We start from the raw sequence: 24891 nt of genomic DNA on the forward strand, positions 1-24891 counted from the left end.
GAAAATTATTAAGTAATAATCAAGGTGCATTCTTTATTCAAACTCATAACATTAATCTTCATCCGCAAAGCGACAATTCCCACCATTCTAATAGTTCTGCAACTTCAGCCGCGGCACAATGTTCATGCTGGTCAGCTCCTGGAACAGCAGCTTGCACGCGTACGGCATCGAAATCGTCGACACGCTTGCCGACGATCGACAGTTGTGACACCAGGACGAGTAAGCCAACCGGCCGCACACATTGCACACGTCCACATCGAACGCGTCGGACGAAATCATCAGCCGCTCCATAATCAGCATACTAGCACCGTACGAAATCAAACAATCGCGCTCCATCTCACCCAACCGAAGGCCACCCTCCCGGCTACGACCCTGCGTCGGTTGGCGCGTCAGTACCGCCCTCGGCCCACGGGCACGTGCATGCATCTTGTCCTGCACCATGTGCTTCAGCTTCTGGTAGTACACTGGCCCAGAGTAGATGTACACCTCGAGCGGTTCGCCCGTAATGCCCGAGTAAAACACATCCTTGCCGAGATAGTTAAACCCATGGTTGAACAGCTCGTCCTGCAGATCCGAACACTTTGATCCGCCGAACGCGGTCCCGTAGTGAAATTTGCCCTCCAGCACGCCCGCCTTACTGCCCAGCAGCTCCAGCGTTTTGCCGACCGTCATACGGGAGGGGAAACCGTGCGGGTTCATCACCATGTCCGGCGACATGCCGTAATCGTTGAAGGGCAGATCTTCCTGCTCCACAATCAGCCCCGTCACACCTTTCTGCCCGTGACGGGAGCTAAACTTGTCGCCAATTTCCGGACGGCGCGTTTGACGCAACAGAATCTTGACCAAGAACTCTTCCTCATTGTTGGTCGACACGAGGACCCGCTCGGCGTAGCTCGGCTCGGTGCCCTTGTACGTCACCGGTACCGCACTGTACGCGATCGGCTGTTGGCCGGACTCTTTCTGCTCGATCGGGTTGTTCGATTTCACTGCCGGCATTTCCTTGTTCACCATCGTTTGCTTGCAGGTGAGCCGCTCGCCCGGCGACACGATACCGTCCGTATCGAGACACTCATGCTTGGCGATTATCTTCCCAGTCACTCCATCCTTCATCGGGCCCATGATGCGATCGAACGTTTGGTTGCTGTACCGCTTGATCGTGCACTTGCTGTTCTTGTACACGAGACACCGGCCGTACCCACGGTCGATCGACGCTTTGTTCAGTATCAGCGCATCCTCAATGTCGTACCCGGAGTAGCTCATCACGGCCACGGTTGCGTTTTGCCCCGCCGGCAGCTTATCAAAGTTCGTCAGCTCGATCGTGCGCGATCGTACCATCGGACTCTGCGGATACACGATATTGTACATCAGCGTGTCGATGCGGTTCTTCTGATTGTAGCCGATGATGCCCATCGCCTGCTTTCCCATCGCACACTGGTACGTGTTACGGGGGCTCTGGTTGTGGTGCGGGTACGGTACCAACCCGGCACAAACCCCCAGCAGCGTGAACGGTTCAATCTCCAAGTGGGTTGTCTTTTCCGGATCAATGTCACGCTCCTGGTACGCGATAAACGAATCATTCTCCTCATTCACGTCCAAATACTCGATCAGCCCATCGTGCAGGAAGTCATCGAACTTGCGCAATCCAAGCTTCATCTGCTCGAGATGCTCCTGCAGCACGAGCGGACGGCCCGCCTGCACGATAATGTACGGCCGGCACAGTCTTCCCCCGTCGGTGTGAATGTAAACGCAGCGCTGCGTGAACGAGGTGTGAATCGACACGAACGCACCGATCAGTCCACGACGGCGCATCATACGGAACACCTCCACCAGCCGCCGGTAAGCGATCGTCACGCCCAATATGTTACCGTTGATGAACACCATAAACACCTTCGGATTGTTGATCGTTTCACCGCCCAGCAGGCGAATGTCTTCCACGCCCGCATTGTACGCCAACCGTATGACCGGTTCCTCGTCCACCTCCGTCGTGATGTGCGTCATGAGGGCGAGATTTTTCACCAACCCGCAAGCCTCACCCTCGGGCGTATCGGAAGGGCACAGCATGCCCCACTGGCTCGGCTGCAGCGAGCGTGGCCCCGACACTTTGCGCGTCTTCTCGAACTGGGAGTTGACGCGCGTCATCATGCCGAGGGCGGAGATGTAGCTGAGCCGCGACAGCACCTGCGTAACGCCCGCCCGCTCCATCTTGAACCGCTTGATCGTCCAGTTGCCCGTCGAGATGGCCGTTTCCAGGCCGGCTGTAATCAGCGCCTCCCTCATGTGCTTTCCCACATCGAACTGGGCTGCCTTTATCTTCGGAATGTTCTTGTCCGCGATCATCTTCAGCTCCCAGTTGAACCGCTTGAACAGATCCTCAAACATCAGCGAAAGCAGCGAGCCGGCCAACTCCAGCCGCTTGTTGCCGTAGTAGTCCCGATCGTCCACCGCACTGCGATCCAGCTCGGCCGCCATCACGCGACGTATCATCAGCGCCACGTAGATTGCCTTCACCTGAAAGTTAAAGCTCGGTACGGGCACGTGCGCCAGGATCGTGGTGGCAAGTAGATCGCGTGCCTCATCGGCAGTCGTTTTATACTTCGTTGCGGCCGTTGTGAACCGTTTCGCAATCAACTTCGACCCCATATACTCCAGCGCACGCTGCTGCGTAAACACCTTATGGTTGGCCGCTTCCAGCAGCGACGGTGCGAAGCGTTTCTGCGTCTCCGGATCGATACCGACGAGCTGCATAATTTCCTGATCCGACGCAATGCCCATCGCCTTCAGTATGATCGCGACCGGGATTTCCTCCGTCATGGAGTTGTGCTTCAGATAGTACCGGCCGTGCTTCGTCAGCAGGATTGTGCGCGATTTCTTCTCGTGCGTCGAGCTCGTCACCTGACACTGGATCACGCCGTTGTAGTCCTCCGTGATCATTTTGTTCCAGCTCAGCTGCTCCTGGATGAGAATTACCTTCTCCGTGCCGCGGATGATAAAGTACCCGCCCGGATCCATCGGACACTCGTTCACCTTCGACAGCTGGTAGTCCGATTTGCCCGTCAGCACACAGTTGGACGAACGCAGCATTATGGGCATACGGCCGATGAGCAACCCGTTCCGCACGACACGCTGCGTGCCGCGGGTGTACTCAATGTCGACGGTGATCGGTGCCGAGTAGGTCATGTCCCGCAGCCGGCATTCGTGCGGTGTGGTCGATTTCGTGTTGTTGAAACCCTCCTCCACGTCCGGCTTGCCGACGTGTACGTTCAGATACTTGAGGTAGAAGCACGGATCGGCATCACTCTTGACCTCCTGGTTTGCCTGCACAATCTTCTTGATGTCCACGTTGATGAAGTAGTTGAACGAGTCGATGTGCTGCTTAACCAGCCCCTTCACCTGCAGAAACGCCGGCACCAGTTTCCATTTTTCCTGCAAAAGAGAATCACAAGCAGAAAGTTATACCTGCAACACGTTGCGAGGATTTGCATGATGCAAGCGCGCGCGCGCTTGTGTGTGTGTGTTTTCCTCTTTCGTACCTCTAGGGCACGTTGCACTTTTTTGTAGTTTTTGCCCTCTTCCTTCCAGTGTTTCTCCTCGCCATGCATTGTGCTGGCGGTGGGAACGGTTTGTTTGCAGTTCAGCACAAGCTAGGAGTGGGAAATATTTGTTTTTTCACCAAATTTTATGGATTTTTTTGCAACGAAATGCAACCCACAGCCAGAACGTGCTCGGTTGTAAACAACGTTTTGACGTTTCGTGCCGGTCGGACAGGGGTGGCGAACTACAAATTTGGAAGGAAGCGTAGAATCTTAAAAATATTTATCTATTTATTTGATGATTCAGTGGCAACATTCAAAATAATTCTTGAAATACGATATTAAAGCTGAAATAGAAAAGAAAGATTATTTAAAACATTTAATCGAAATATTACAAACCACAAATCTCGCTTTGACATCTCTGATGTAAACAACACGTGCAGGCGAGCTGTTTTTCGAGCAATTCGAGCGGTTCCTCTGCTTTGCTCGACACTCTTTACAAACCTTGGTTTTATACAATTGAGCAAATTCGTGGATTTTCTCAATATTCTTGCTCAAATAATTTCCACGAAACTTATTTTTATTTATTCTCCGAAGCAATAGATAAATAAACAATAATATTTTTAACATTACCTGTCAACTTTGCACGAACAACCCCAGTGTGGCCCATTCATCTCTTTCCCTTTTGTTATGCTCGTTCGCAACAACATGCCAACAGCATACTTTGCTGCTACATACAGCTGAAGGAGGGGGATGAATGAAAAAAAAAAAAAAAAACACGCACCAGTCCCATGTACGATCAAATACGATCGTCGACTGGTTTAGTCATACTTTCACATTCATTCGGTTCGGATTGCTTTACAGCAGCATTTGAGAGAATAAAGTGGCTCTGCTGATCAAGTGATCGTTTGTAGTGCATTGTATGTATATCATAGCGAATAAAGTAATCTCAATCGTTAAGAATTTATCAAGAAATGAGAGTGTACTAGAGTGATTGCATAAAACCAGCAGAAATGTGTCGATTGCACGAATTGCATAGGTACAGATCTAATGCCGTAACCAGATTGATCAGATTGACTTACTGACACGGATCGAAAATAGTGCCAAATTATGCGCCCGCAAGCAACCAGTGTTTGGTGCCGATTCGTGCCCGGAATACTTGCTAATGAGTGTCACTCCAAACAAATCCGAAAAGCAGCTCATAACAATCGAACCACCGCCTCGATTTACTTGCCTGGCATTTCGTGACACTTGGTTTGGCTGCAGCCTTGATAAAGTTTCCGTCGCACGCCACCAAACCCGGGGTGTGATGGCGGGGCGCAATGATCGTAACAAGTAAAGCGGTCTCTCTTAGCCTAGTGTGTGTGTGTGTGAGTGTGCATAAATAATAATGCCCTGGCGTAATGTAAATCCATACCGTACCGTAATCGTAAAATAAACTCCATTTGGCTTTTCGTGGGGAAATTGATTCGCAAACGGAGAAAGAGAAGTGGAGGAGAAAAAAATGGTCCACGTGCAAAACGTAGTCGTGCGTAAATATCCTCCTTTTTGCGGCCCGTGATCTGTGATGTGAGAAATGTACCCCACACCCTCATTATAGAAGGGGTGCTACTTCTGCACCCCGAATCCGAAGGCGTTCCAGTTAAATGATCCACTAGTATTTCAGTGTGTGTGTGTGTGTGTGGGTCTGTATTGAATTAATTAAACAACAACACCGGGAGGCACGTGTGTGATTATGTGTGGCTCCACTGTTAAGCGAATTGCGATTGATAGGAAAGTGAAACAGCGGTTTGATACGAAAGATTTGCGCGAGCGTACATGTGCGATAAAGCGACGAACCCGCGAAGGATGGGTCCGACGAGCGTGAAAGATGATAGCGGTTATGATCGATCGGTGCAGATTCCTCTTCGGCCGTGTAGTGAAGTGGATCGATAGTGAAGGGACCGGTATCGGGAAAACCCTTGCGGCCATTGACTGGGGGCTGCAAGTTCAGGCAAGGCGGCCGGTTTTTTTTTTGTTTTCTAAAGGGAGACGATAATTGATCTGCACTTGATGACAGAGAGCTTGAAGTGTAGAAAGTTCCCTTAGTGGCAATGGAGGGAAAATTAATTTGATTTGTTTAGGTTTCTATCATGTAGACATGGGCGTTTTTCATGACTATGACAACCAACTGCTGAAACATTATGGAATTTCAAGAGGGCCCTCTTAGACTTCAGCAACACATTTAAGTTGATAACAAGAGCCACACAAATGCTGTATTTTTTGCCATTTTTTCAGCCTCTAACGAAGCTTGCAACGGAACCATGAAAGCCATCGCCGGTGAACGGGCAATTTCGAAGAGCCATTATTTTTGGCTCATTTGCTTCGGTTCCGATCGTAGAAAATCAATCATCCTTTGAATAAGACACAAATCACCGTCAGAGAAACGAAATGTCATTTCCTTTGCAAAGCAAAAAAAAAGATTTCACACAATATAAGGGTCCACAAAATTGTTGATTGTTTTGCGATCGTAAACATTCGTTACGGCGTTGGGCCACACGAATGGGAACGAACATGATCGCCGATTTGAAGACTTGAGAGGAGGGGAGGCAAAATAAGAAGAAACAAAAAGCCGGCTAAAGAACTACTATTTTAAGCGCACTTCGAACAACCGTACATTTACTTTCCCGTTTCGTACAGCCTGCGTGTTTCAGCAACAGCAACGTAAATTGATCGGTATAGCCGGAAAAGAGAACAAGCGACGAAACCCTCACCGGAGGGCGGCAACATGCACGTCAAGGTCAGCGAATAATGTGTCCGCACACACCCAACACGGCGTTGTTCTACCAGCAAGTTTTGCGGTTTGCACGGCAGTTGTTGCCGTGAGATACACCACAGTGAATGCCGTGCAGCACAGCTGGATTGATTTACAGTGTGACTGAACCGTTTAAGAGGGAAACGAGAGAAAAGAGCTTTAAGCAAAAGCTGTAAATCGCGGTCGCGCATAGAACAATGAAACAGAAACGTGGCGCCCGGCTAGTGAATGGGTTGGGTTTTGTTGTACTGCTTACGATAGGGTGGGTGTCGGTGTGTCCACCGAGCGCCCACGCCGAGTACATACCACCTGGACCGAAATACAAATGCCCGGAAAAGTGAGTACGAGAAAAATGTATTGTTTCATTTAAATGCAAATAAACCATGTACTGTAGAACATAATGCCATTTTGGGTTGTTACAAAATCAAATTACAACACGCTAATCCACTTCAATTACCCCCTAAAAATTAACATCCTTTCAATGGTACACACAGTTAGTGCCATCTGGTGAGTAGTAGCGATACTAAACTCATAAGCTTTCCCATGCTCTTCAGGACGAAGCTTATCTATCCCTGCATCTGCACCCAAGGCACGGACGATGGCATATTCATACAGTGCGAAAACTCCAACCTGGCCAGCCTCTCGGTGGCGTTCATCAATCTGGCCAGCATGAACGTACCGATCGTTCAGCTTCGCCTGCAGCGATGCAAAATCAGTAAGTATTAGAGGCCATGTTGTTTCGCGCAATCGCTCGAATTCATGCATAATCTGCAAAATTATCCACGAAACCAGGCCAGCCGAAAGAGAGAGAGAGAGAGAGAGACAAAGGATTGCATTTGCACAAATGCAATTCAACCCAATTACTTCACAGCAGCACATCCATCTGCTTGTGTGTGCTGCTCTCCATACGATCATCATTGTTGCTCGTTATCTCGTTTTATATGTGTTTTTGTCTTCCTCTTATCTCTTTGCTGCGTAATGTACAGCAATAATATTGCTATTGTTTTCTCACTTTTCGCCGTAATGTGTGGCGTGTTGTGTGCGGAGATAAAAAGCACGATCTTCGCGAGGTCACACTTAAAACACAGGCTCACGGTGTGTTTTGCTCATCGCGCCTCACAACACACCTTTGCCCGCGCACGAGGGATGGAAGCAAAATTTGGCAAAAATTAAGGTACGCATGACATGGCTGGCTCGTAAATCGTCTAAGGTTGGCTGCACAAACCTTTCGGTTTTTTTTGAATTTTATATGATTTTTCTGCGCATTAAATTGAGACTGACCCTGGAACTTAATAGTTGCCTTCAATCAACATGATCGAGAAATCCAAATTGTGAGAGAAAATAGTCTCCCTTTTCCATTGATACGTGGTTCATTTTTCTCCAGCTTTCCCATTTAAAGTAAACGTAACAAGATCATCTGTTGCAGGAAATGACTCTAAACCTAAAGCCCATCTACACACAAACTTACACAATTTGTTCGCTTCCATCTCCAATTCCCAGTTCGGATACCTTTTTTGTGTCCACCTTGTCCTAATGCTTGCTCGTATGAATCGAGCACAAGTACTAGCCCACGCGAAGGGGTGTAGGATGCAGCAAACAATCATCATCATCGTCAGAGTGTGTTTGTTGCCGTAATTGTTTTAATACATTTCACTACTTCCCCCCCCCCCCCCACTACACCACACTTATGCTTTGTACCGCAAGCTGAAAGCAATCGGTGCTTTTCGGTGGGAAGAAATAAATAAAGGAAACCAAAAACAGTACCCATGGCAACAGCCACAACAACCTGAGCCTGGAAAGCCGTTACCCGAGACGCACCTCGTCAGCCGAAGCAAGCGAAGCAAAATGTGGAGCAAGCGCGTGTTTGTGGCTGTTTCGGTTTTCCACTGCAGCTTGTACTTTCCTAACAAGCGTTACAATAAGCTCTTTTCTTTGTCTATGGGGAATGAGCATAGGGAAAATAAGGCTTTGATTTTCTTGAAATTATTAGTAGAAAAAACGCCTTTTCAGTAAGAAATATAAAACTAACACCAAGCATCTTATCAGCTTCCCAAATCAAACAATCTATCAGCTAGATTAGAAAGTTTGGTTTTGCATGTTTTGCTCTCCCCCCCCCCCCCCTCAAACGCATAGCCCCTCCACCGGGCCTGTCTGTATAATGTATGCATACTTCCGGCGAGGAATTAAGAATGCAAATTCAAATCACATGTCTACAAACATCGCCCCGGACACTTGTTTGTGTATTTCACCCATAACGGACCCGCGGCTAAAACTGTGCTTTAGTTTCGTTTTGGATTTAAAAGTAAAATGAATGCGATCGAGCCGGTTTACTCACCGGTCAGAGGCTTAACGAAAGGGAGCTCCCTGGCAAAGGGCTAGAGCACCGACAAACCCAACCCAAGCAGGTCGCCGAGTCGCTCGAGTGTGACAAGTCTGTGGCCCTGCTGTTGACGCGCTCGATTGACCGGATCATCCGGTCACGGGGAGCTTCCGCTCGGTGCAGAAAAGTGAAAAAATGTGTCATGTTTACGTTCACGGACACGGATCGTAAAGCGCCGCAGAGGCAGCAGCAGCAGCAGTGACAACTTACTCTACTACTAAACGCTTTCATAAAAAATAGAAAAAAGGGCTGACAGGCCATTTACTTGTTGGTAAAATATGGCCACACCCTTCCGATTTCATCCGTTACAAATGTTGACATTAATACTGTTTTTTAAATATTTGAGAATCTCTCTTTTATGGCTCTCTCTTTAGTGGTATCGTTTGTGTCGTCCTGTGTTTATGAGTCGAAAGACCTTCGACGCAACTCAACCATTGAGAAATTTTCTCCATTCTCGAGAACACAGCACTATAATTAGCACAAATTAACCCCCAACAACTGTTCCTTCCTTTAGAGAACCTCTTCGGAACACTGCTCCACCGATTGCAGGTAAAGCATCTGCATCTGACCGACACACCGCTGGCCAGCATAGCGGATCATGCGTTCTACGGTATCAACGACACCCTGCAGGAGCTACATCTTGTACACACGGAGATGACACAGTTCCCCACCGAAGCACTCAAAATCCTTGGCCTCCTGAAGGTACTCAACATCGATGGACATAAGATCGAGCTGCTGGCGAAAGGGTCCTTTGCGGGGGCACAGTTCGAGGGCAGTCTGGAGAAGCTGCACCTAGTGAACGGACCACTGACAGAGCTTGCGGTGGACATATTTGGGGTAAGAGTTGGAAGAAGGAACCATGTAAAAGGGGACCCATAAAAGTAATAAAACACATCTTCCACAGAGCTTGAAGAAAGTGAAAACGCTCGATCTGCACGGCAATCAGCTGGGGACGCTTAAGAAGGGACAGTTCAAAGGGATGCGCGAAGTGGAGATACTGGATCTGAGCTACAACAACCTGACGAAGTTGGACGCGACGCACGTGTCCGACCTGACCAAGATGACCTGGTGCAATGTGTCGAACAACGCGCTCACGGAAATTACTAGGTACTTTCCAAGGAGCTACAGAATTCCCCTCCAATACTTTTGCCGTATATAACACGATATTTCTTTCTTTTCCCCTCCCCAGAGGAACATTTGCCCGTAATACGGTGCTACGTGTGGTAAATATGGCTGGCAACGCTATCCGGAAGATCGATGCGAACACCTTCCGCGGGATGCGCTTTTTGCGACGACTCTACCTGAGCGACAACATGATCAGCGATGTCGGGCGGGGAACGTTCGGTTCGGTGACGCGCATCGGTACGATCGATTTGGCCCGCAATCGCATCAAGAAGGTTGACTTTCAGATGTTCTTCCAGCTGAACTATGTTGAGGTAGGAGGGTCTAAAGAAAGAAGCAACTTCTCTTACAACAATCTATAACGCCTCTTGCCGCCCTCCCTCTTGCTTTCAGTTGATCGATCTGGCGGAGAATGAAATAACGGAAATCCAGAAGGACGCCTTCAAAGACCTCTACCTAACGCACATCAACATTTCCCACAACCGGCTGGAAACGATCGAGCCGAAATCGTTCATCAACTGTGCCAACATGACCGTGCTCGATCTGTCCCACAATCTGATCCGCGCCATCCCCCGGACCGCCTTCGACGAGACGACCTACGCAACGGAGTGGATCGTTACGCACAACCTGCTCACCAACATGACGCAGCTCCCTCTCTCAAACATGACCGGGCTGAAGATACTGAACGTTTCCTACAACAATCTCGTCGAGATACCGAAAAACACCTTCCCGAAGCTGTACGAGCTGCACACGATCGACGTGTCGCACAACAACATCTCGCACATCTACAATGCCGTCTTTCAGAATTTGCTCTCCCTGCGCAACCTCAACCTGAGCCACAATGCGCTCGAAAAGATTGGCCCGTCCACGTTCGGCACACTGCCAACGTTGCTCGAGCTCGATCTCAGCTACAACCGCCTGCGGGACATTACGCGAGGCGCGCTGGCCAAAACGACCGGTCTGCGCTTCCTGCACATGCAGCACAACAAGCTAGAGAAGGTGTTCCAGATACCGATCTCACTGAACGAGCTCAATCTCTCGCACAACGAAATAGCGGAAATACCGGAGAAAACCTGGCCCACCATGAACTCGCTGCTCGGGCTCGATCTGAGCCACAATCGGTTGGGGAACAATCTGGCCCGGGGCAGCTTCGCGGGGCTGCTAACCCTGCAGCGCCTGCATCTCGTGTCGAACGGGATTTCCACCGTGCCGAAGGATAGCTTCTCCGACCTGGGCACCATGCAGTACCTGTACCTCGCGCACAACAACATCTCCGAGCTGCCGAAAGGAGCGTTTGGACGATTGCCCATCCTGTTCGAGCTGCAGCTCACCGACAATGGGTTGGAAACGGTAGCCGACCGGGCGTTCGATGGGCTGCTGCAGCTGCTGACCCTCAACATGTCCCGCAATGTGCTGCGGTCCGTTCCGAACGGTGCCTTTTTTGGGTTGGTCTCGTTGCGCCGGCTCGATCTGTCGCACAATCTGCTCGCCACGATCGACAACAAGACGCACGGTTTGCTGGAGGATTGTCTCAGCCTGGAGGAGGTGAGTTTAGGAGAAAGAAGGGTTTGAAGTAGCAGAACGGTCTTCTAATATGCTCTATCATTTCAGCTCAATCTAAGCCACAATCGGGTCAGTTTCGTCACTAGAAAGACGTTCCCCTCCGATCCGTACATTCCCTATCGTTTGCGATCGGTCGATCTAAGCTACAACACGATGTCGATCGTTACGGGCGACCTTAAGGTCGGCACCGGTACCGTCCATCACTTGAACCTGTCCCACAACAATATCAAAGACATTCGCCCGAACGTGCTGGGCAACTTGACATCGCTGCGAACGCTCGACCTGTCCTACAACGAGCTGACCAAGCTGGAGAACGAAGTCTTCCGAATGCCGGTCAACTTTACCACCCTCCATCTGCAGCACAACAAGCTGAACAACGCGTCGTACGATGCGTTGCTGAGTCTGAGCAATCTAACGCTGCTGGATCTGCGCTCCAACGAGCTGACCCGCTTCGAGCCGGAGTTGGTGAGGCGTATGAAGGTTTCCAACCTGACGGTGGCCTTAGGCGCCAATCCGCTGCAGTGTGATTGTTACATGCGACCACTGTTCCACCATCTCCGGTTGCTTCCCTCGGTCGGGGGGCTTTATCGGGAGCTGGAGTGTGCTGGGCCCGGTTCGCTTGCCGGCGAGCGGCTGTACAACGTGTCCGATGAGCTGTTGGCGTGTGTTCCGGCTGTTGAAGATGACGCCTTCCGTCCGCTGCCGGATCTACGGTTCCGTGAGATTGCTTAGTAAGTGTTGAGTGGAGGGAGCGGTGATCTTGCTATCGGCAAAGCGTGTTGTCAACAATTTGTCTTTTTCCCACAGCTTCCGCGGTCAGCTGGTTGTGAACTGGTACGTTGCCGCCTCGTCCGATGTGGCCGACTTTTACGTGTACATTCGCGACCGTGCGAACAGGATCATTGTCGAGCGGACGGTAGCGTACAGCAGCCGATCGCTTGCGATCGATGGGACGGACATTCTGCCGCAGGGCGATCCCCAGCTGGAGCTGTGCGTGCTGGCCAAATCGAGCGACGGTGCGATCAACTTCCTCGACACGCAGTGCGTACCGCTGCCGGCCGATCTGGAGGCGGTCAAGCGGCAGTACAACGCACAGTACAACTACAAGTACCCGCTCAATCTGGCCAAGGCCAGTGCTCGATCGCGGGCGAGCAGTGATAACGCGAGGGTGGGAAGGTTCACTACTATTCTGATCCTACTTTTTGCATCATTTGCATCCTCCTCGAAGCGGATATTCTAGCGATATTGACCCGCCCGAAAACAGTGGCGCTGTATTTATTGTGCTCTTCCTTTTCCCAATTATTCTTAAGAACTGCGTCGCGGCGTGACATTAGCTTTAGTGTAATAGAAATTGTATAAAAGCGAGCTTCCAGTGTTGATCCAGTTCCCTAGTGCATGGGGAAACTGTTAGCTGTTAATATAGATTGAGATTATAAAACACGTGTTGTTACTAGTTGTTTTAATGGCTCTTTGCTATCACTTTTCCGATCATCACAGCCATTTACTTTCACTTTTACAGAGTTAACACAGCAACAAAGGAGTGACACAGTCGTTTAGAAGTGCTAATTGGTTGCTGAAGCAGCTAAAATTGGACCCAGCTGCTCAACTGTAAGACACAAAAGGCACAACCAGTCACGCCGTTGAACGCCGATAACTACCGACTTCCTGAGTTTGGAAAGCATATTTAAAAAAAACCCCGCTTATCCTCGCGAATCATCAAAACTATTCGTCATGGGTCACGGTTACCGGTGCGTCACCGCTGCAAAATGTATGCAAGTGCGAAAATACTAATCACTGACGTTGGCACTGAGACACGAGATACGGTGGCAATTAAAGTATCTCTTTTTTTTGTTGAAAGATTTTGCTTCGAGTGCCACTAATTAATGATGATGGGTCTGGCTGAGGGGGGCAATTAAATGGCTCAAAAGGTTGCAGCGGTTTTGCTATTTGACGTGGTTGAATGATAAACGAACGGGCTTGCTTTTACGACGATGCCACCACCGGTTGACTTCTGTTAGCTGCGCATTGTATAGAAAGTGATGATTTATTTGTATTTTGAAACAATTATCAAATCCACTCACAAGGGAACTAATTTGATGATTTAGACAGAGTGGAGAAACGAGAAGAAAGATCAAAACCTTTTGTTACAATGTTTGAAAGTTTAGCGCCTGAAGGTATGCAAGCTAATGTTGTTTGCATTGCATGCAGAACGTTTTCATATTTTAAATAAAGGGCACGTTAAAAACATAGTAGAATTGTCGAATAAATGTTTCAAAAAAAGCAAAAAAAGACAAAAAATGCAAACAATTTATTTAAAGTATTTAAATTACATCACCCAACACGAAAGCCATGGTATTATTTTGTTATCCCATTTCTTTAACAATCATTTACAGTGAAAATGCAAAACTAAGTAACTATTTACGCTTCCGCAAATTACAAACGGCACAACAAAGGCAGCACAAAAGTACCCTAACACTTGCAAATATACATACAACTAACGCCTCCGCCACCACTTGACGGAAGGAAAGAAAACGAAAGAAACACCTTGACAAAACTATTCCGCACCGGGCGGGGTTTTGCTCCCCCCCCTGTCCCCGTGTGTTTCTCGCTGGCAAAACCGGATCCGGATGCCATTTTACACCCCGCACCCTTGTTGGTTGTTGGACTGCTGGAGACACAAATACACACACACACACACAAATCTGACGGAGGCAACAAAAGCAATAACGAACGACGACGACAACGACGACGACGACAACGACGACGACGACAGCGATGGTGGCGCGACTGGCAAAAAACTGACAAAGAGAAGACGAGTGATTGTTTTCCTGGTTTTTCGTTGGTCCTTTTTGGGGAGATGGGGGTTAGGAGGGGCCCCAGTGTCATCGCGGAAACGGGAAAACAGCAACTCTGTCACCGGGAAGGAAAAACATTTGCCACCATTATTCAACCATCGGCTGGGGTGGAGGAGTATAAGGGCAGAGGAGAGTGTTTCGCAGCAGCAAAACAGGGAAGAATATGCGCCGTAGCATTATGGTTTGGAGTGTTTAAGTTTGAAATTTTGAATAAAGTATCTTTGCTCTCGTTTGTGTTGGAAATTTGTTTTTATCAGACACGGAGTCCAATATTCGGAAATGTTTTTAAATCATAAATGAAAAAGCACTATTTTTATAACAAACTTGGAGTGAAAATCCGATTAGATTAGTTACAATTCAATTTTATACAAATATTCTGCTTATGATATTATCTTAACTTATATTACTGTCTAAAACTACTCTTGGTTAGAATATTACAACTCAGAGCTTAACAACTCACACAATTACTAAGCTACTAATAAAAAAAAGTCCACCATTCAATGGCTTCTTCTAATTTACTACTCACCACTACATTGTATGGCCTTTCCTGCGTTAAATTACATTTAGCAATGTCACATTTTCGCTCAATTCATTCCCCCATTTCACATCTGCCCATCTTCCCCTTTCACTTCTCGCATCTCCCCTTCCCAGCGCATATTGGTGCTTGGTTTTGATTAAACTTAACCTTACCAACAACACCTATTTGGGGAGGAAACCAATAAACCGTCCCAAAACTCTCCGTACCAAACAAAAAAATGCTTTTTTCTTCTCGCCGCGCAGTATCTTCTCGCCCGAAGAAGAAGAAGTAAAGAGCGGAACAAAGCGACCACCAAATTACACCCTACCCAGGGAAGGATGGAGAAAGGAGTGTCGAAGAGGCGAGAAAAAGTTAATGAAAATTTGCAATTTATTTTGCTCTCGGCTGGCAGGATTATACCCGGTGCAGGAAATACCACGAGCGCCACAGTGATGGTGCAACTATAAGAAGATTACATTTTTGTTTATTTATTAGAGAAGATTTGTGAGAATACTATGGGGCGGTCCTTGGTACAGTCTTCAACTCAAATGACTCAATAACATGCCCGTCATGGGTTCAAGCGCAGAATGGACCGTCCCCCCGTAGCAAGGATTTGACTATCTGGCTACTTGGTAATGAATTAAGTCTCGAAAGCCTGTATAGGCCAGCATGTCCGCGTAGGACGTTACGCCAAATAGAAGAACTATATTTAAGAAATAAAGAGAGAAACAAGCAGAACTCTAATTCTATCGCATTAATTTCCCAAAATAACTGCATTCTGGTTTACTGAGCTGAAAGGGCGCCAAAATGGATCAACTTTTTAGCTCATCTCCTAACCAGGTTTGTATGCAACTGTTTCTGCAAATATGTCTCGTTTACCCACACTAACCTCAAAAGCTCGCCAGCAAACACGTTATTAACTTTTACATTCACGCGCGCCGTATTTACCCCCCACAAAACCCCTCCATCTTTGCTCGAAACAACAAAAACCCTGACGTCCAAACAATCGGTACACCGCATCATGATCCCCCTACCAGACAGGCGTGCACACAAACAAGAGCGTGAATTTCACTAAGCCATCTCGACCATATCGAAGACAAACAAAGCAAGCGGTGAGCCAACCGGGCGACACACAAAAACAAAGCATCATTTCCGCTCCAACAGGACCAACCAAGGGGGAATAAAGCGGGATGGAAAATCCAAGCTCTCTCCTTTCGGCATCATCCTGCTTCCCCCCCTCCTCCCCCCCTGTGTTGTACCATCCTTCCTCTTTCTAATCCATCCTAAAATTGTCATCGATCGGTCGTCGGGCAACAAATTCTCATCATCATCATCGCTATCGTCGCCGTCCTCCACAGGATTGCAAACATTAATCTACACTCCACAGACGCGTTTACAAACGCAATTCCTGTTCATGATTTCTTTTACCGTGCCCGCTCCTCTGCCACTCTTGTGCCACCTCCCTTTCCTTCCGGTTTGCTGCCCGCGGTCCAATTGATTGTTGCATGGCATAACAAAGAAACTCGCTGGCTCCAGTTGTCGGAGAAGAGAAAATCGGCACAGGGCACTTTACAATCTGATGCGGCCGGCGGTCCTCCCCGTCGTCCTCTGGAGCTACATCATCCTGCGCCATCTTTCCGAACTATCGTCACCCACCATCACACACCAACGCACAGTACAAAAAGGGAGGTAATTCTCCCATTGAAACGTTGAACCACACCGGAGAAAGGTAAATAGATAACCTACAAATCAATTCTATTACTTCGCTTGTATGTGCACACACACACCCACGCACACAGAGATTGTGTTGGGGTTTAATGTGAAAATTTTCACAACAAATTTCATTACATCCCGTGTACCCAACGCACTCCGCACAGTACACTTGGCCTTATGTAAGGACCTCATCTCCATTCAACCTCCACCAACGTGCGGCTATGTAAAAGAGGCAACACATAAATGTAAGCGCCGCCAGCACACAACTACACCCACCGAATTACATAGCAACACAGTACGCGCTTACTTGTGTGCGTAACTTGCACAACCTCTTGGCGCATGCAGTACGTAGTAGTGTGCGTGTGCCGCGAGAGGACACCCTTCACCGGAACACCGGGCGAACGCGAAAAGTAGCCAGCCAATAAGAAGCTCTCTTGTAATGGCGAGACGACGCCATGGGATGCGCGTGTTTGGTTGGCGTCGTCTCGCTTTCTCACACACCGCAAATAGACGCGGCACCACTGGTTTGCCAGTGTATTGGTGTACTACTTACCCCGTGGCGGCATCTGCCTTGAGCGTCCTTTTCCGCTTCCACTCCACGGGATCTTTGGCGCTGGAACGTACGTGTGCGTGGCTTGAGCTGTGTATTGTGTGTGCAAAAGTCGGCAGCTTTTTCGCCTGCTTCGATGATGATGCCCGCCGCGTCGTTAGGTTTGCTCCTCGATCCAATAAAACAATCCGTCGGAAGGCGCAGCAGGCGATGATAAAAATAATAACACAATTTTTGCTTTGCGCAAAATATTTTCTAGCCCTTTGCTATACGTACGGCAAAGATTCCTCACGTACACACACTCACACGCCGTATTATCTGGAAGAAGTTCGTGTTCGGTGTTGTTTCCTTCCGTTCCGTTTGTTGGGGGTAGGTGATAGTAGTGATAAAACAAAAGAACGGGCAAATGGTGAACCAGGGAAAGGTGTAGTACTGGATCGGCGGAAGTTGTTCCACATGGCACGTAAAGGGAAACAATTTTCATACATTTTTTCTTTCTTTTTCTTTTAGTCGAAAAGGTTTAGTTGCTTTAGCTAGAAGTCTAGAAGCTTACTGGCGGGCATGAAAAATCTAATAATGAAAAAAAAAACTACTGCCTTTTTGCCGCCATTGCAGCCGGTGTTTAATGTGATAATATTTAAATAGTAGCGAGAAAAGAGTTTTAGAGGACAGGAGCGGACAACGTAGCTGTGGACAGGGGGCTGAATTGGATGGCGCAAACAATAAGGTAAGAATATTACATATTGCAATATGTAAACGTATTTAAGCTATAGTTTTCATAACTAACGGCCAATTTGTGGGAAGTATCTTTCCTTTAAATTATGTAAATCATTACACTGTTTTTCGGGCCAGTTTCAAATGTTAACAGTCATTATTCAACACTAGCGAGATGTTTCTCAACAGCACAGGTGTCACAAATACATGACAGCTGTTGACAATCATCTGGCGAGCGTTGAATAATGCTATCAATAGTTGAAACTGATTAAGAAACCGGTGAAATAAATAGCTTAAAATTAAACGACATTTTAATGGCATTGTTAAGCATTTGATAGGAGCAATTTGTTACTGTTTGATGCTTATTTTGTTTGTTGTACCATCTTTTTGCTGGAATTTTCCCCTCGAAAGATGATTGTCTTTGAAATCAAAGTGCAAGTAATTCAGGTCTTTCTTTTAACTAAATCAAATATCAAAACATCAACCATCTTAGCATCAAACGAAAAGGAGAATTTCTCTACAAGATCACCGCATACCTGCAATCATACCTACTCGGGCACAAAAATCCACTCCACAAATTCCTTCAAGCCCCACGCTCGCGATCTAACGCAGCGTCTATCGTCGGCGCCGGACCATCGGCGCGTAACAACAACCATCCGCAAAAAAAAAACCACCGCCTCGTGATCATCATCTACCACCTTCTCGCAGGACCTTAGAGTGATTACGTTCTTCCTCCCTGTAATTTAGCACCGCACGAGGTAAAGAGGTAGGACAAAGGCCCTTGTCGCACGTGTCGGAATCGATTATGGGCGGAATATTGTCACGCCATTCTTCGCTTGACTTGCTTTATTGAGTAGCCTGCCAGCCCGCCCCGGGGGCTAGTGTTGGATACTTCGTCCTTGTATTTGATTTTGAGCATGTAAAAAGGGATGTTGTCCGTGGTAACACACATGCCAGACAATAGTCCACCGTATACGCCTTCTTAGATACGCCAAAAAGCCTTCCTTTCCGTTTGCAATCTCTCAAAATAACCAGTAATTATTTGGACCATTTACTACGCCTCAACAAACAAGTAAATCCGGTGAAATCCGAAGTGTGTGAAAGTGAAGGAACAAAACATCGCTCTGAACATCGTTAGTAATTCATCTCACTTTGGTGTCTTACTCTCGTGTTTCACAGCAAAAATAGCTTTCTTTTCTTCCTTTTACACAACTCTAGACACACACTTTGCAATAATTGCTCTTTTTGATGTTTGAGGCGTGTGCACGGGAAGAAAAATGCGAATAATACAATTAAACTTAAACGCCTCCCTTAACGCGTAATAGTTTTAATAATGTTGTTCTGATGATGATGATGCTTTATGGCGGGAAAGAAAAAAAAGATGAATTAGATTTCGCGCAAATGGTGCGCCAGTGTAGTGTGGTGTATGATGAATGATAAAGTGCTTGTTAGGGCGTGAGAGAAGAAAATTCATCCACAAAACTTCACCAAACTACCAAACCAAGCCTACCCAAGAGGTGACTATAATAAGCGAAATTCTTCTTCCGCTTTTAATGGACCACAGAAAGCAGGAAGAGCTCTTGATGGGCGTTAGACAGGCCCCGAAAGAGCCAACATCGTATTAGCATGGACATGCTTATAATTAAATACTTTATTTTCATATTTGTTTTACGACACTTTACAACTACTGCTGCTCCTTTTGAGGACCGAAATAGGGATCGTTTAATAATTTCACTGGGAAGGGTAGCATTAGTGCGTGTGTGTGTGTTTGATTGCAGTTGAAAAAGGGATTAAGTGTGGTGTGATGGTCGCTTTTTGATACCCGCTTTTTCAGCGTTTCCCCGACCGTAATGGCTTATGCTCACTGCTCAACCCCTTGTTGGCCCTCTCTCTCTCTCTCCTTCTCAAAGTGGTTAATGATTTATGCCGCTTTATTAAATTTCCTAATCGTTGGTAATCCCGTTGACAAATAGTAGTCACAACTGTGAAACTAAGAGGGTAGTGGGGAACAGATCATCGGAATTGGTGCGGCAAAAGCCCAAAAAAAGGGGGAGGAAAACCTCATCATAATCAACCACCCGACTGACTATCTGTGAGCACAATTCGGCGGATGACAACAAAAGGCGTAAGGGAGGGGTGTGTGTGTGTGTGTTTTTTTTTATTGATATTTGTAGCAAATATCACCCGAAGTGGCATTTATTTGGCACCATTATTTGATATGGGATGTGGAACGTTTGGACTTATTTTATTTTGTGAACCACACCATATGGAGATTCGATTGCTCTCATTGCTGATGGGTTGAGAGGGTGGTTTCTTTTTCTTCGGGGTCAGGATTTCGTTTGTTAATCTGGTGCTAATCTGCTTCAAATTATTACTACCGTATGGTGGTGTTGTTGAGTGACGGTGCCACGGGTAGAGAGACAGAAAAAGTTCCCATTTTTTGGTTAAAAATAATTCCATACATTCTTCGAATGAACAATGCTCTTCCGTGCAGCAACGGCAAAATCAACACCACTAATCTCTTGACAGACGGGAAAGTAAAACAAAAACCCCATCTTTTCGCTTCATAATATACACCCGCCTCTCCACCTTCACCTCGAAAGTGAGGCACAAAAAGTGTAAAAAAAACCTACTGCAGGACTTACAAGAGTTTTATTTTTCTTCGCCTGCATACACAGAAGAGCACCACTGTTGACTCTGCTTCTTGTTGTGTTGGAAGGCATAGAGTACACATACACACACACACACACACAGATCTTCTTCGGCGAAGCAAACTTTCAAGAGATCTTAAGATTATGTGCCCGAGAAAAACAACCAACCCCGAATGGCAATGGCAAAGGCATCCCACGGTATGGAACGGGGAGCTTACGATAAGAGTCAAACAAAACAATGAGAAGAAAAAAGAAGAAATACTTTGCACTCGAGAGCTTACCGGGAGGAGCGCATCCTTTGGGGGGAGCCACTGCCACTGCCACGTGCACATACAAAAGGGCGCGCAGAAGCTGTGACGTAATCCGCTCAAAAGTTCAACCAGAAGACGGGTTTAACATGTGCAGTAAGGTTAGAGTGGAGTTTGTGATAAATCATAGACTTAAATAATGATTTTTCTATCGTTAAGTTGAAAAAGGATAAAGAAAACCCTCATTTTAGTGTAAAACAGATGCTAGAAGATGCAAAAACAGTGTGAACTGTTGTGTCAATTGCATACTTTTAGGCGTATATACTTGCAAAGCCTTTGTGCGCGGTGTGTGTGGCGTGTATTGTATTCGTTTCAAATCCCTTTACGTAACTTGAACTGACCCGACCAAATCCTCGGGGCATATTGCCATCTCCTGGGCCAACTAAGCGCATCTCTCCTGCTGACCCCTGCAAACCTTGCCCACCCAAAAAAAACTTGTTCGATTGAATACTTCCGCAAACATGATTTGTTTACCCGCGCTTTGCTGACGAGCCACTTCACAATCGACTTTGGCTATACACATCGCTTGTGTTTGGCCCTTTTGGGAGGGATTTCCCTCTGCCTGGCGCATATTGCCAACCAGAAAAGTGGCACATGGTGTTCGGCCATTGGGAAATACCTTCCAATAATTTAAAGGTTGTTCTCATCGTTTGCACAGTACTTAGGTAAGAGTTTTAAGAGCTCCCGCTAGGCCGATGGGAAGAGCGGGAAGGGGGGTTCGGTTCCATTGTTGTTCGTTTGTGTATTTTGCGCAACAATTTCACCTTCGCGCATACGCATGAACAGTGAGGAGGAGATGATTCGAGGCATGATATTATAAAAAGGAGAGGAATCGAACACAGATTTGCCTGGAAAAATCCCTTCCCAGAAAGTAAAACTACTTTGCTTAAGTTGATGATGGTCGATATTTTGTTTTCGTACAATTTGTCGCCATTTATTCATACCACCCCCTCCGCCGAAAAGAGCAATTTTGAGCGTTATTCTTTTCCATTTTTTTTTTGCTCGGCAACTGTACCCTTAAACACCTGTCCTGCTGGAAGCGGATTTCGCTGTCCTTTTTTGCTTGCTTTGCTTGTGTGCTTGAACAGAACAATCTACGGAAAAATATCTTTTGTTCTTAAGTGTTGCCCCTGCAAGTATCGCTTAAGCAAATAATACACCGGCCGAGACTGAATCGGTAGCAATCATCATGCATAATGCCACCACAGTTTGGCAAACCGACACACACACACGTATAATTCCGTAGCATCAATTGCAAAATAAATTCCCCACCCAACCGCACGGTTCTTCTCCCATGTGTTGCTGTGCACTTGACAAGACGCGGGGAAAATAACCGAACCGACTGAACGACGAGTGGTGCATAATTGAAATAACTCAAACGAATCGAGATCTCAAAACTCAACAGCCACGCTGCAGCAGCGGCAGCATCCCGCATCGATCCCGAAATGTGGTCCATTAATGCCTCCTAAACCAACTGTTATACTTTCGCCATAAAGCCTCTCTCTCTCTCTCTTTTTCTGCCCGTGATGAAGCTGGAAGTGATGAAAATACGCACACACACACACACACAAGCGTGCAGAGAGAGGAAAAATAGGAAACCGAGACACTGAAGCGACACCGAAGCTAGTAGCTTTGTGTGGTGGGTGCATAAAATAAAAAAGGGAAACATTATTCAAGCGTAGGCAAAGCTTCCGGTGGAACGGTGGTTTCATGCGGTTGGGCACACCAGCACCAGGAGGTCGGTCGGACGCTCTGGCTCTACCTTTTTTTCTGTGCCTTGCCGCTCTCGTTTTCCCCCCGTTTTGCACGACACAATCCCTAATCCTGCGGATTCGCCCGTTTGCCTTGTTCCGCTTTGTGTGTGTGCGTGTTTGTGGGGCGCAAATTTTTCAAGTGCACTTTTTAACTACCGTCATTGTTCGGCTGTGAAGTGGAGAGAATAACACACACACACAGCAAGGGCAATGGCAATACCAAAAAAAAAAACAATTCATCTCCCTACATGTGCTAAGCAGCTCCTGTGGTTGTGTGGTTGTGAGGCAAGCGAAGGAAAGGAAGAAAGAAGGATATACTGCTCTATAACATTTTATGGTTTTTCTTTACGCTTACGTGTGAAAATTAAACATTCGCTGCGAAGCGTGTAGTTTATGCATTTTATTCAGTTTTTACCTATTTTTCAGTTTCTTTTACAACTAAATGTTACCATAGTTGTGAAGCATTTGTGCTAAACTGAAGAGTATTTTACACAAATCAAAACGTTTCTTTTCCTTCCTCATTGCCTAAAACAAGTGTCACGTTCGGCACAGCAACACCGATATGCACTGCCGCACAGCAGTAACGGGTAACAAAAAGTAACACAATATTACTTTTCCTCCTCCTTCACCGACACTCCAGCCGGACGGTCCTTCCCCGCCGGTGACGCATCTAGTCCCTCGTCCTCCTCATTATCCTCCTTGCTGTTCTCGTGCAGCAGCACATACTCGCGCGAGCTGAACGCAAACTTGAGCACATCCTTCTCGTGCAGCTCGTAATAGCGTTTTGGGTCAATTTTCTTATTATTCACAAACGTACCGTTCGATGAGTCGAGATCTATTATGTACGGCCGGACGCGTTGACTTTTCGTCCCGTCGACCCGTTCGTACGGTACCAGCCGGTACTGCAACACGGCATGCTGCTTCGAGCAGGACGGATGGTCAACGGGCAAATCGCACACCTTTCGATCGCGCCCAATCAAGTAGCAACTCTGCCGGTGAATGTACAGCGTCGGCAGGGCCTGCTCGCCCTTGAACGGATACAGGCGCCAGCGACGCTTCGGTTTGCGGGCACCGGGCGGTTCCGAATAAGCAATAACGACACCATTTACCTTGTTCGTTTCTTCCGTCAGCTTGCCCGACAGACCAAAGTCGGGCTTTTGTTTTTCCACCGGAGGAGCATCTTCATCCGGCTGTTCCTGCTTTACATCATCGCGTCGCTTGCCCCACTGTAGGTCGTTGCCTTCACCGTCGCTCTTGTTTTTTTCCTCCTTTATGTTCGCTCTACCCATTTTGGGCCGGTCCCGGCGGTCTTGGTTCGGTGCGGACGGCGGTCTCCTATCGTTGGGCGGTTTGAAGGGGCTGCGGCTACGTCTGCGATAGTTGTCACGTCCACCCTGACTGTCACGGGATCCGCTTGGCTGTGCGTCTCGTCGATACTGTTGTTGGCTGGATCCGGGTCGATCAGACTGCCGGGAGCGATTCTGGTCTTCTCTTCTATCATCTGGATCAAAAATAAATTGTAAAATCTCACTCCCTCAATGACCGCATTGTAAAGTGGTTGTTTTTACAGCGTTACCTTGATATTTCGAAGTCGTCTGTTCCCGGTCTCTGTTGTTATCTCTGTGATAACTTTTCTTCTCCTCCCATCTGGACCGATCACGGGATGATTTCTCACGACCGGACTCAGCGTAATCGTCATAGGTGCGTTCCGCGGAATCCGAACGGTGTCTGAGCATAAAACATACAATATTTAACAACACACAAACAAACAACATAAACATGCAGCGTAGCAACTTACTTGTGCTTTGAGCGGTTGCGGTTTTTATGATCCTTGTACGGAAGCTCATCGCTACTGTCGTCATTTGTTTTGGAATAACCGGACGATTTTACTTTCCTGCTCATTGTGAGCTGCTCCTTGTGTCCTTGGCCTCACAAATTAGGTTTTTACTTTCGCTTTCGAAAAGCGTCTTTACATTCCCGGCCGGAACGACGAATTGTTTGTGTGCAGGGGCGCAATCAAATGCTTCAAATTTTGAGAAAATTGAACGACTTTGTTATTCCAAACCCCCAAAATACTTTAAAGATTAAGTAATACAACCTAGCACAGTTTGGAAAAGCTACGAAGCGACCGTACCGAGTTGTTATTCTGTTCTAGTTTTCCCTGTCTTGGAGCACCTGAATTGTTTTGATTTTGTTGCTAAATTTGGCAATATATTTCCTTCACTTCATTGGCAACCACACGGCACACACTTTCCTTTTCGAAGTGCAGAATTTGCTAAACGAAATTCAACGCAAAACACAGTTAAATAAACCGATTAATTCCTTAAAAAAAGGATACGCAGCCTCAGCGGCATTGTTTATGTTATTCTGTTCTGGGCTACTTGACACACGGCTTCAAAGCCATGCGAGCTGTCAAAACTGACAGCTGATTTGCACGGGC

The 24891-nt window shown here is 47.2% G+C and overlaps 3 protein-coding genes across 6 annotated transcripts; 1 reads left to right on the forward strand and 2 right to left on the reverse strand.

The window, feature by feature from the left end:
• Positions 1 to 5: 5 nt before the first annotated feature.
• Positions 6 to 3789, reverse strand: LOC121595255 (DNA-directed RNA polymerase III subunit RPC2). The gene is made up of 2 exons (XM_041919095.1): positions 3531 to 3789; positions 6 to 3423 (listed from the first exon to the last, which is right to left on the reverse strand). Exons 1-2 carry the CDS (start codon positions 3597 to 3599, stop codon positions 88 to 90), a joined length of 3405 nt encoding a protein of 1134 aa, XP_041775029.1. The 5' UTR covers positions 3600 to 3789; the 3' UTR covers positions 6 to 87.
• Positions 3790 to 4244: 455 nt separating this feature from the next.
• LOC121597123 (chaoptin) lies at positions 4245 to 12829 on the forward strand. 2 transcript variants are annotated; one of them, XM_041922666.1, is made up of 9 exons: positions 4245 to 4569; positions 6210 to 6661; positions 6879 to 7039; positions 9219 to 9541; positions 9609 to 9811; positions 9894 to 10140; positions 10220 to 11371; positions 11438 to 12120; positions 12197 to 12829. In XM_041922666.1, exons 2-9 carry the CDS (start codon positions 6522 to 6524, stop codon positions 12627 to 12629), a joined length of 3342 nt encoding a protein of 1113 aa, XP_041778600.1. In that variant the 5' UTR covers positions 4245 to 4569; positions 6210 to 6521; the 3' UTR covers positions 12630 to 12829. The 2 variants fall into 2 exon arrangements, with proteins under 2 accessions (XP_041778600.1, XP_041778599.1); XM_041922665.1 differs by having other exon boundaries at positions 4245 to 4450.
• A 10007-nt stretch (positions 12830 to 22836) lies between these two features.
• Positions 22837 to 24846, reverse strand: LOC121597535 (smad nuclear-interacting protein 1). 3 transcript variants are annotated; one of them, XM_041923358.1, is made up of 4 exons: positions 24586 to 24846; positions 24250 to 24474; positions 24028 to 24179; positions 22837 to 23952 (listed from the first exon to the last, which is right to left on the reverse strand). In XM_041923358.1, the coding sequence occupies exons 2-4, from the start codon at positions 24351 to 24353 to the stop codon at positions 23060 to 23062; spliced, it is 1149 nt and encodes a 382-aa protein (XP_041779292.1). In that variant the 5' UTR covers positions 24354 to 24474; positions 24586 to 24846; the 3' UTR covers positions 22837 to 23059. The 3 variants fall into 3 exon arrangements, with proteins under 3 accessions (XP_041779292.1, XP_041779293.1, XP_041779291.1); XM_041923359.1 differs by having other exon boundaries at positions 24250 to 24418; positions 24550 to 24846; XM_041923357.1 differs by having other exon boundaries at positions 24550 to 24846.
• Between the last annotated feature and the right edge of the window lie 45 nt (positions 24847 to 24891).

The sequence above is a fragment of the Anopheles merus genome, chromosome 3R (assembly GCF_017562075.2).
Source record: "Anopheles merus strain MAF chromosome 3R, AmerM5.1, whole genome shotgun sequence".
NCBI classification, from domain to species: Eukaryota; Metazoa; Arthropoda; class Insecta; order Diptera; family Culicidae; genus Anopheles; species Anopheles merus.

What these genes read in the sequence shown, in the direction of transcription:
- LOC121595255 (XM_041919095.1), bottom strand. Translation starts at nt 3,599, where the DNA reads ATGCATGGCGAGGAGAAACACTGGAAGGAAGAGGGCAAAAACTACAAA. An exon ending in AAGTGCAACGTGCCCTAGAG is followed by an intron (nt 3,424 to 3,530) that starts GTACGAAAGAGG and finishes TCTCTTTTGCAG; the next exon opens with GAAAAATGGAAACTGGTGCC.
- LOC121597123 (XM_041922666.1), top strand. Translation starts at nt 6,522, where the DNA reads ATGAAACAGAAACGTGGCGCCCGGCTAGTGAATGGGTTGGGTTTTGTT. An exon ending in AAATACAAATGCCCGGAAAA is followed by an intron (nt 6,662 to 6,878) that starts GTGAGTACGAGA and finishes CATGCTCTTCAG; the next exon opens with GACGAAGCTTATCTATCCCT. An exon ending in ATTGTCTCAGCCTGGAGGAG is followed by an intron (nt 11,372 to 11,437) that starts GTGAGTTTAGGA and finishes CTATCATTTCAG; the next exon opens with CTCAATCTAAGCCACAATCG.
- LOC121597535 (XM_041923358.1), bottom strand. Translation starts at nt 24,353, where the DNA reads ATGAGCAGGAAAGTAAAATCGTCCGGTTATTCCAAAACAAATGACGAC. An exon ending in CGCAACCGCTCAAAGCACAA is followed by an intron (nt 24,180 to 24,249) that starts GTAAGTTGCTAC and finishes TTTTATGCTCAG; the next exon opens with ACACCGTTCGGATTCCGCGG. An exon ending in GACGACTTCGAAATATCAAG is followed by an intron (nt 23,953 to 24,027) that starts GTAACGCTGTAA and finishes TTTTTGATCCAG; the next exon opens with ATGATAGAAGAGAAGACCAG.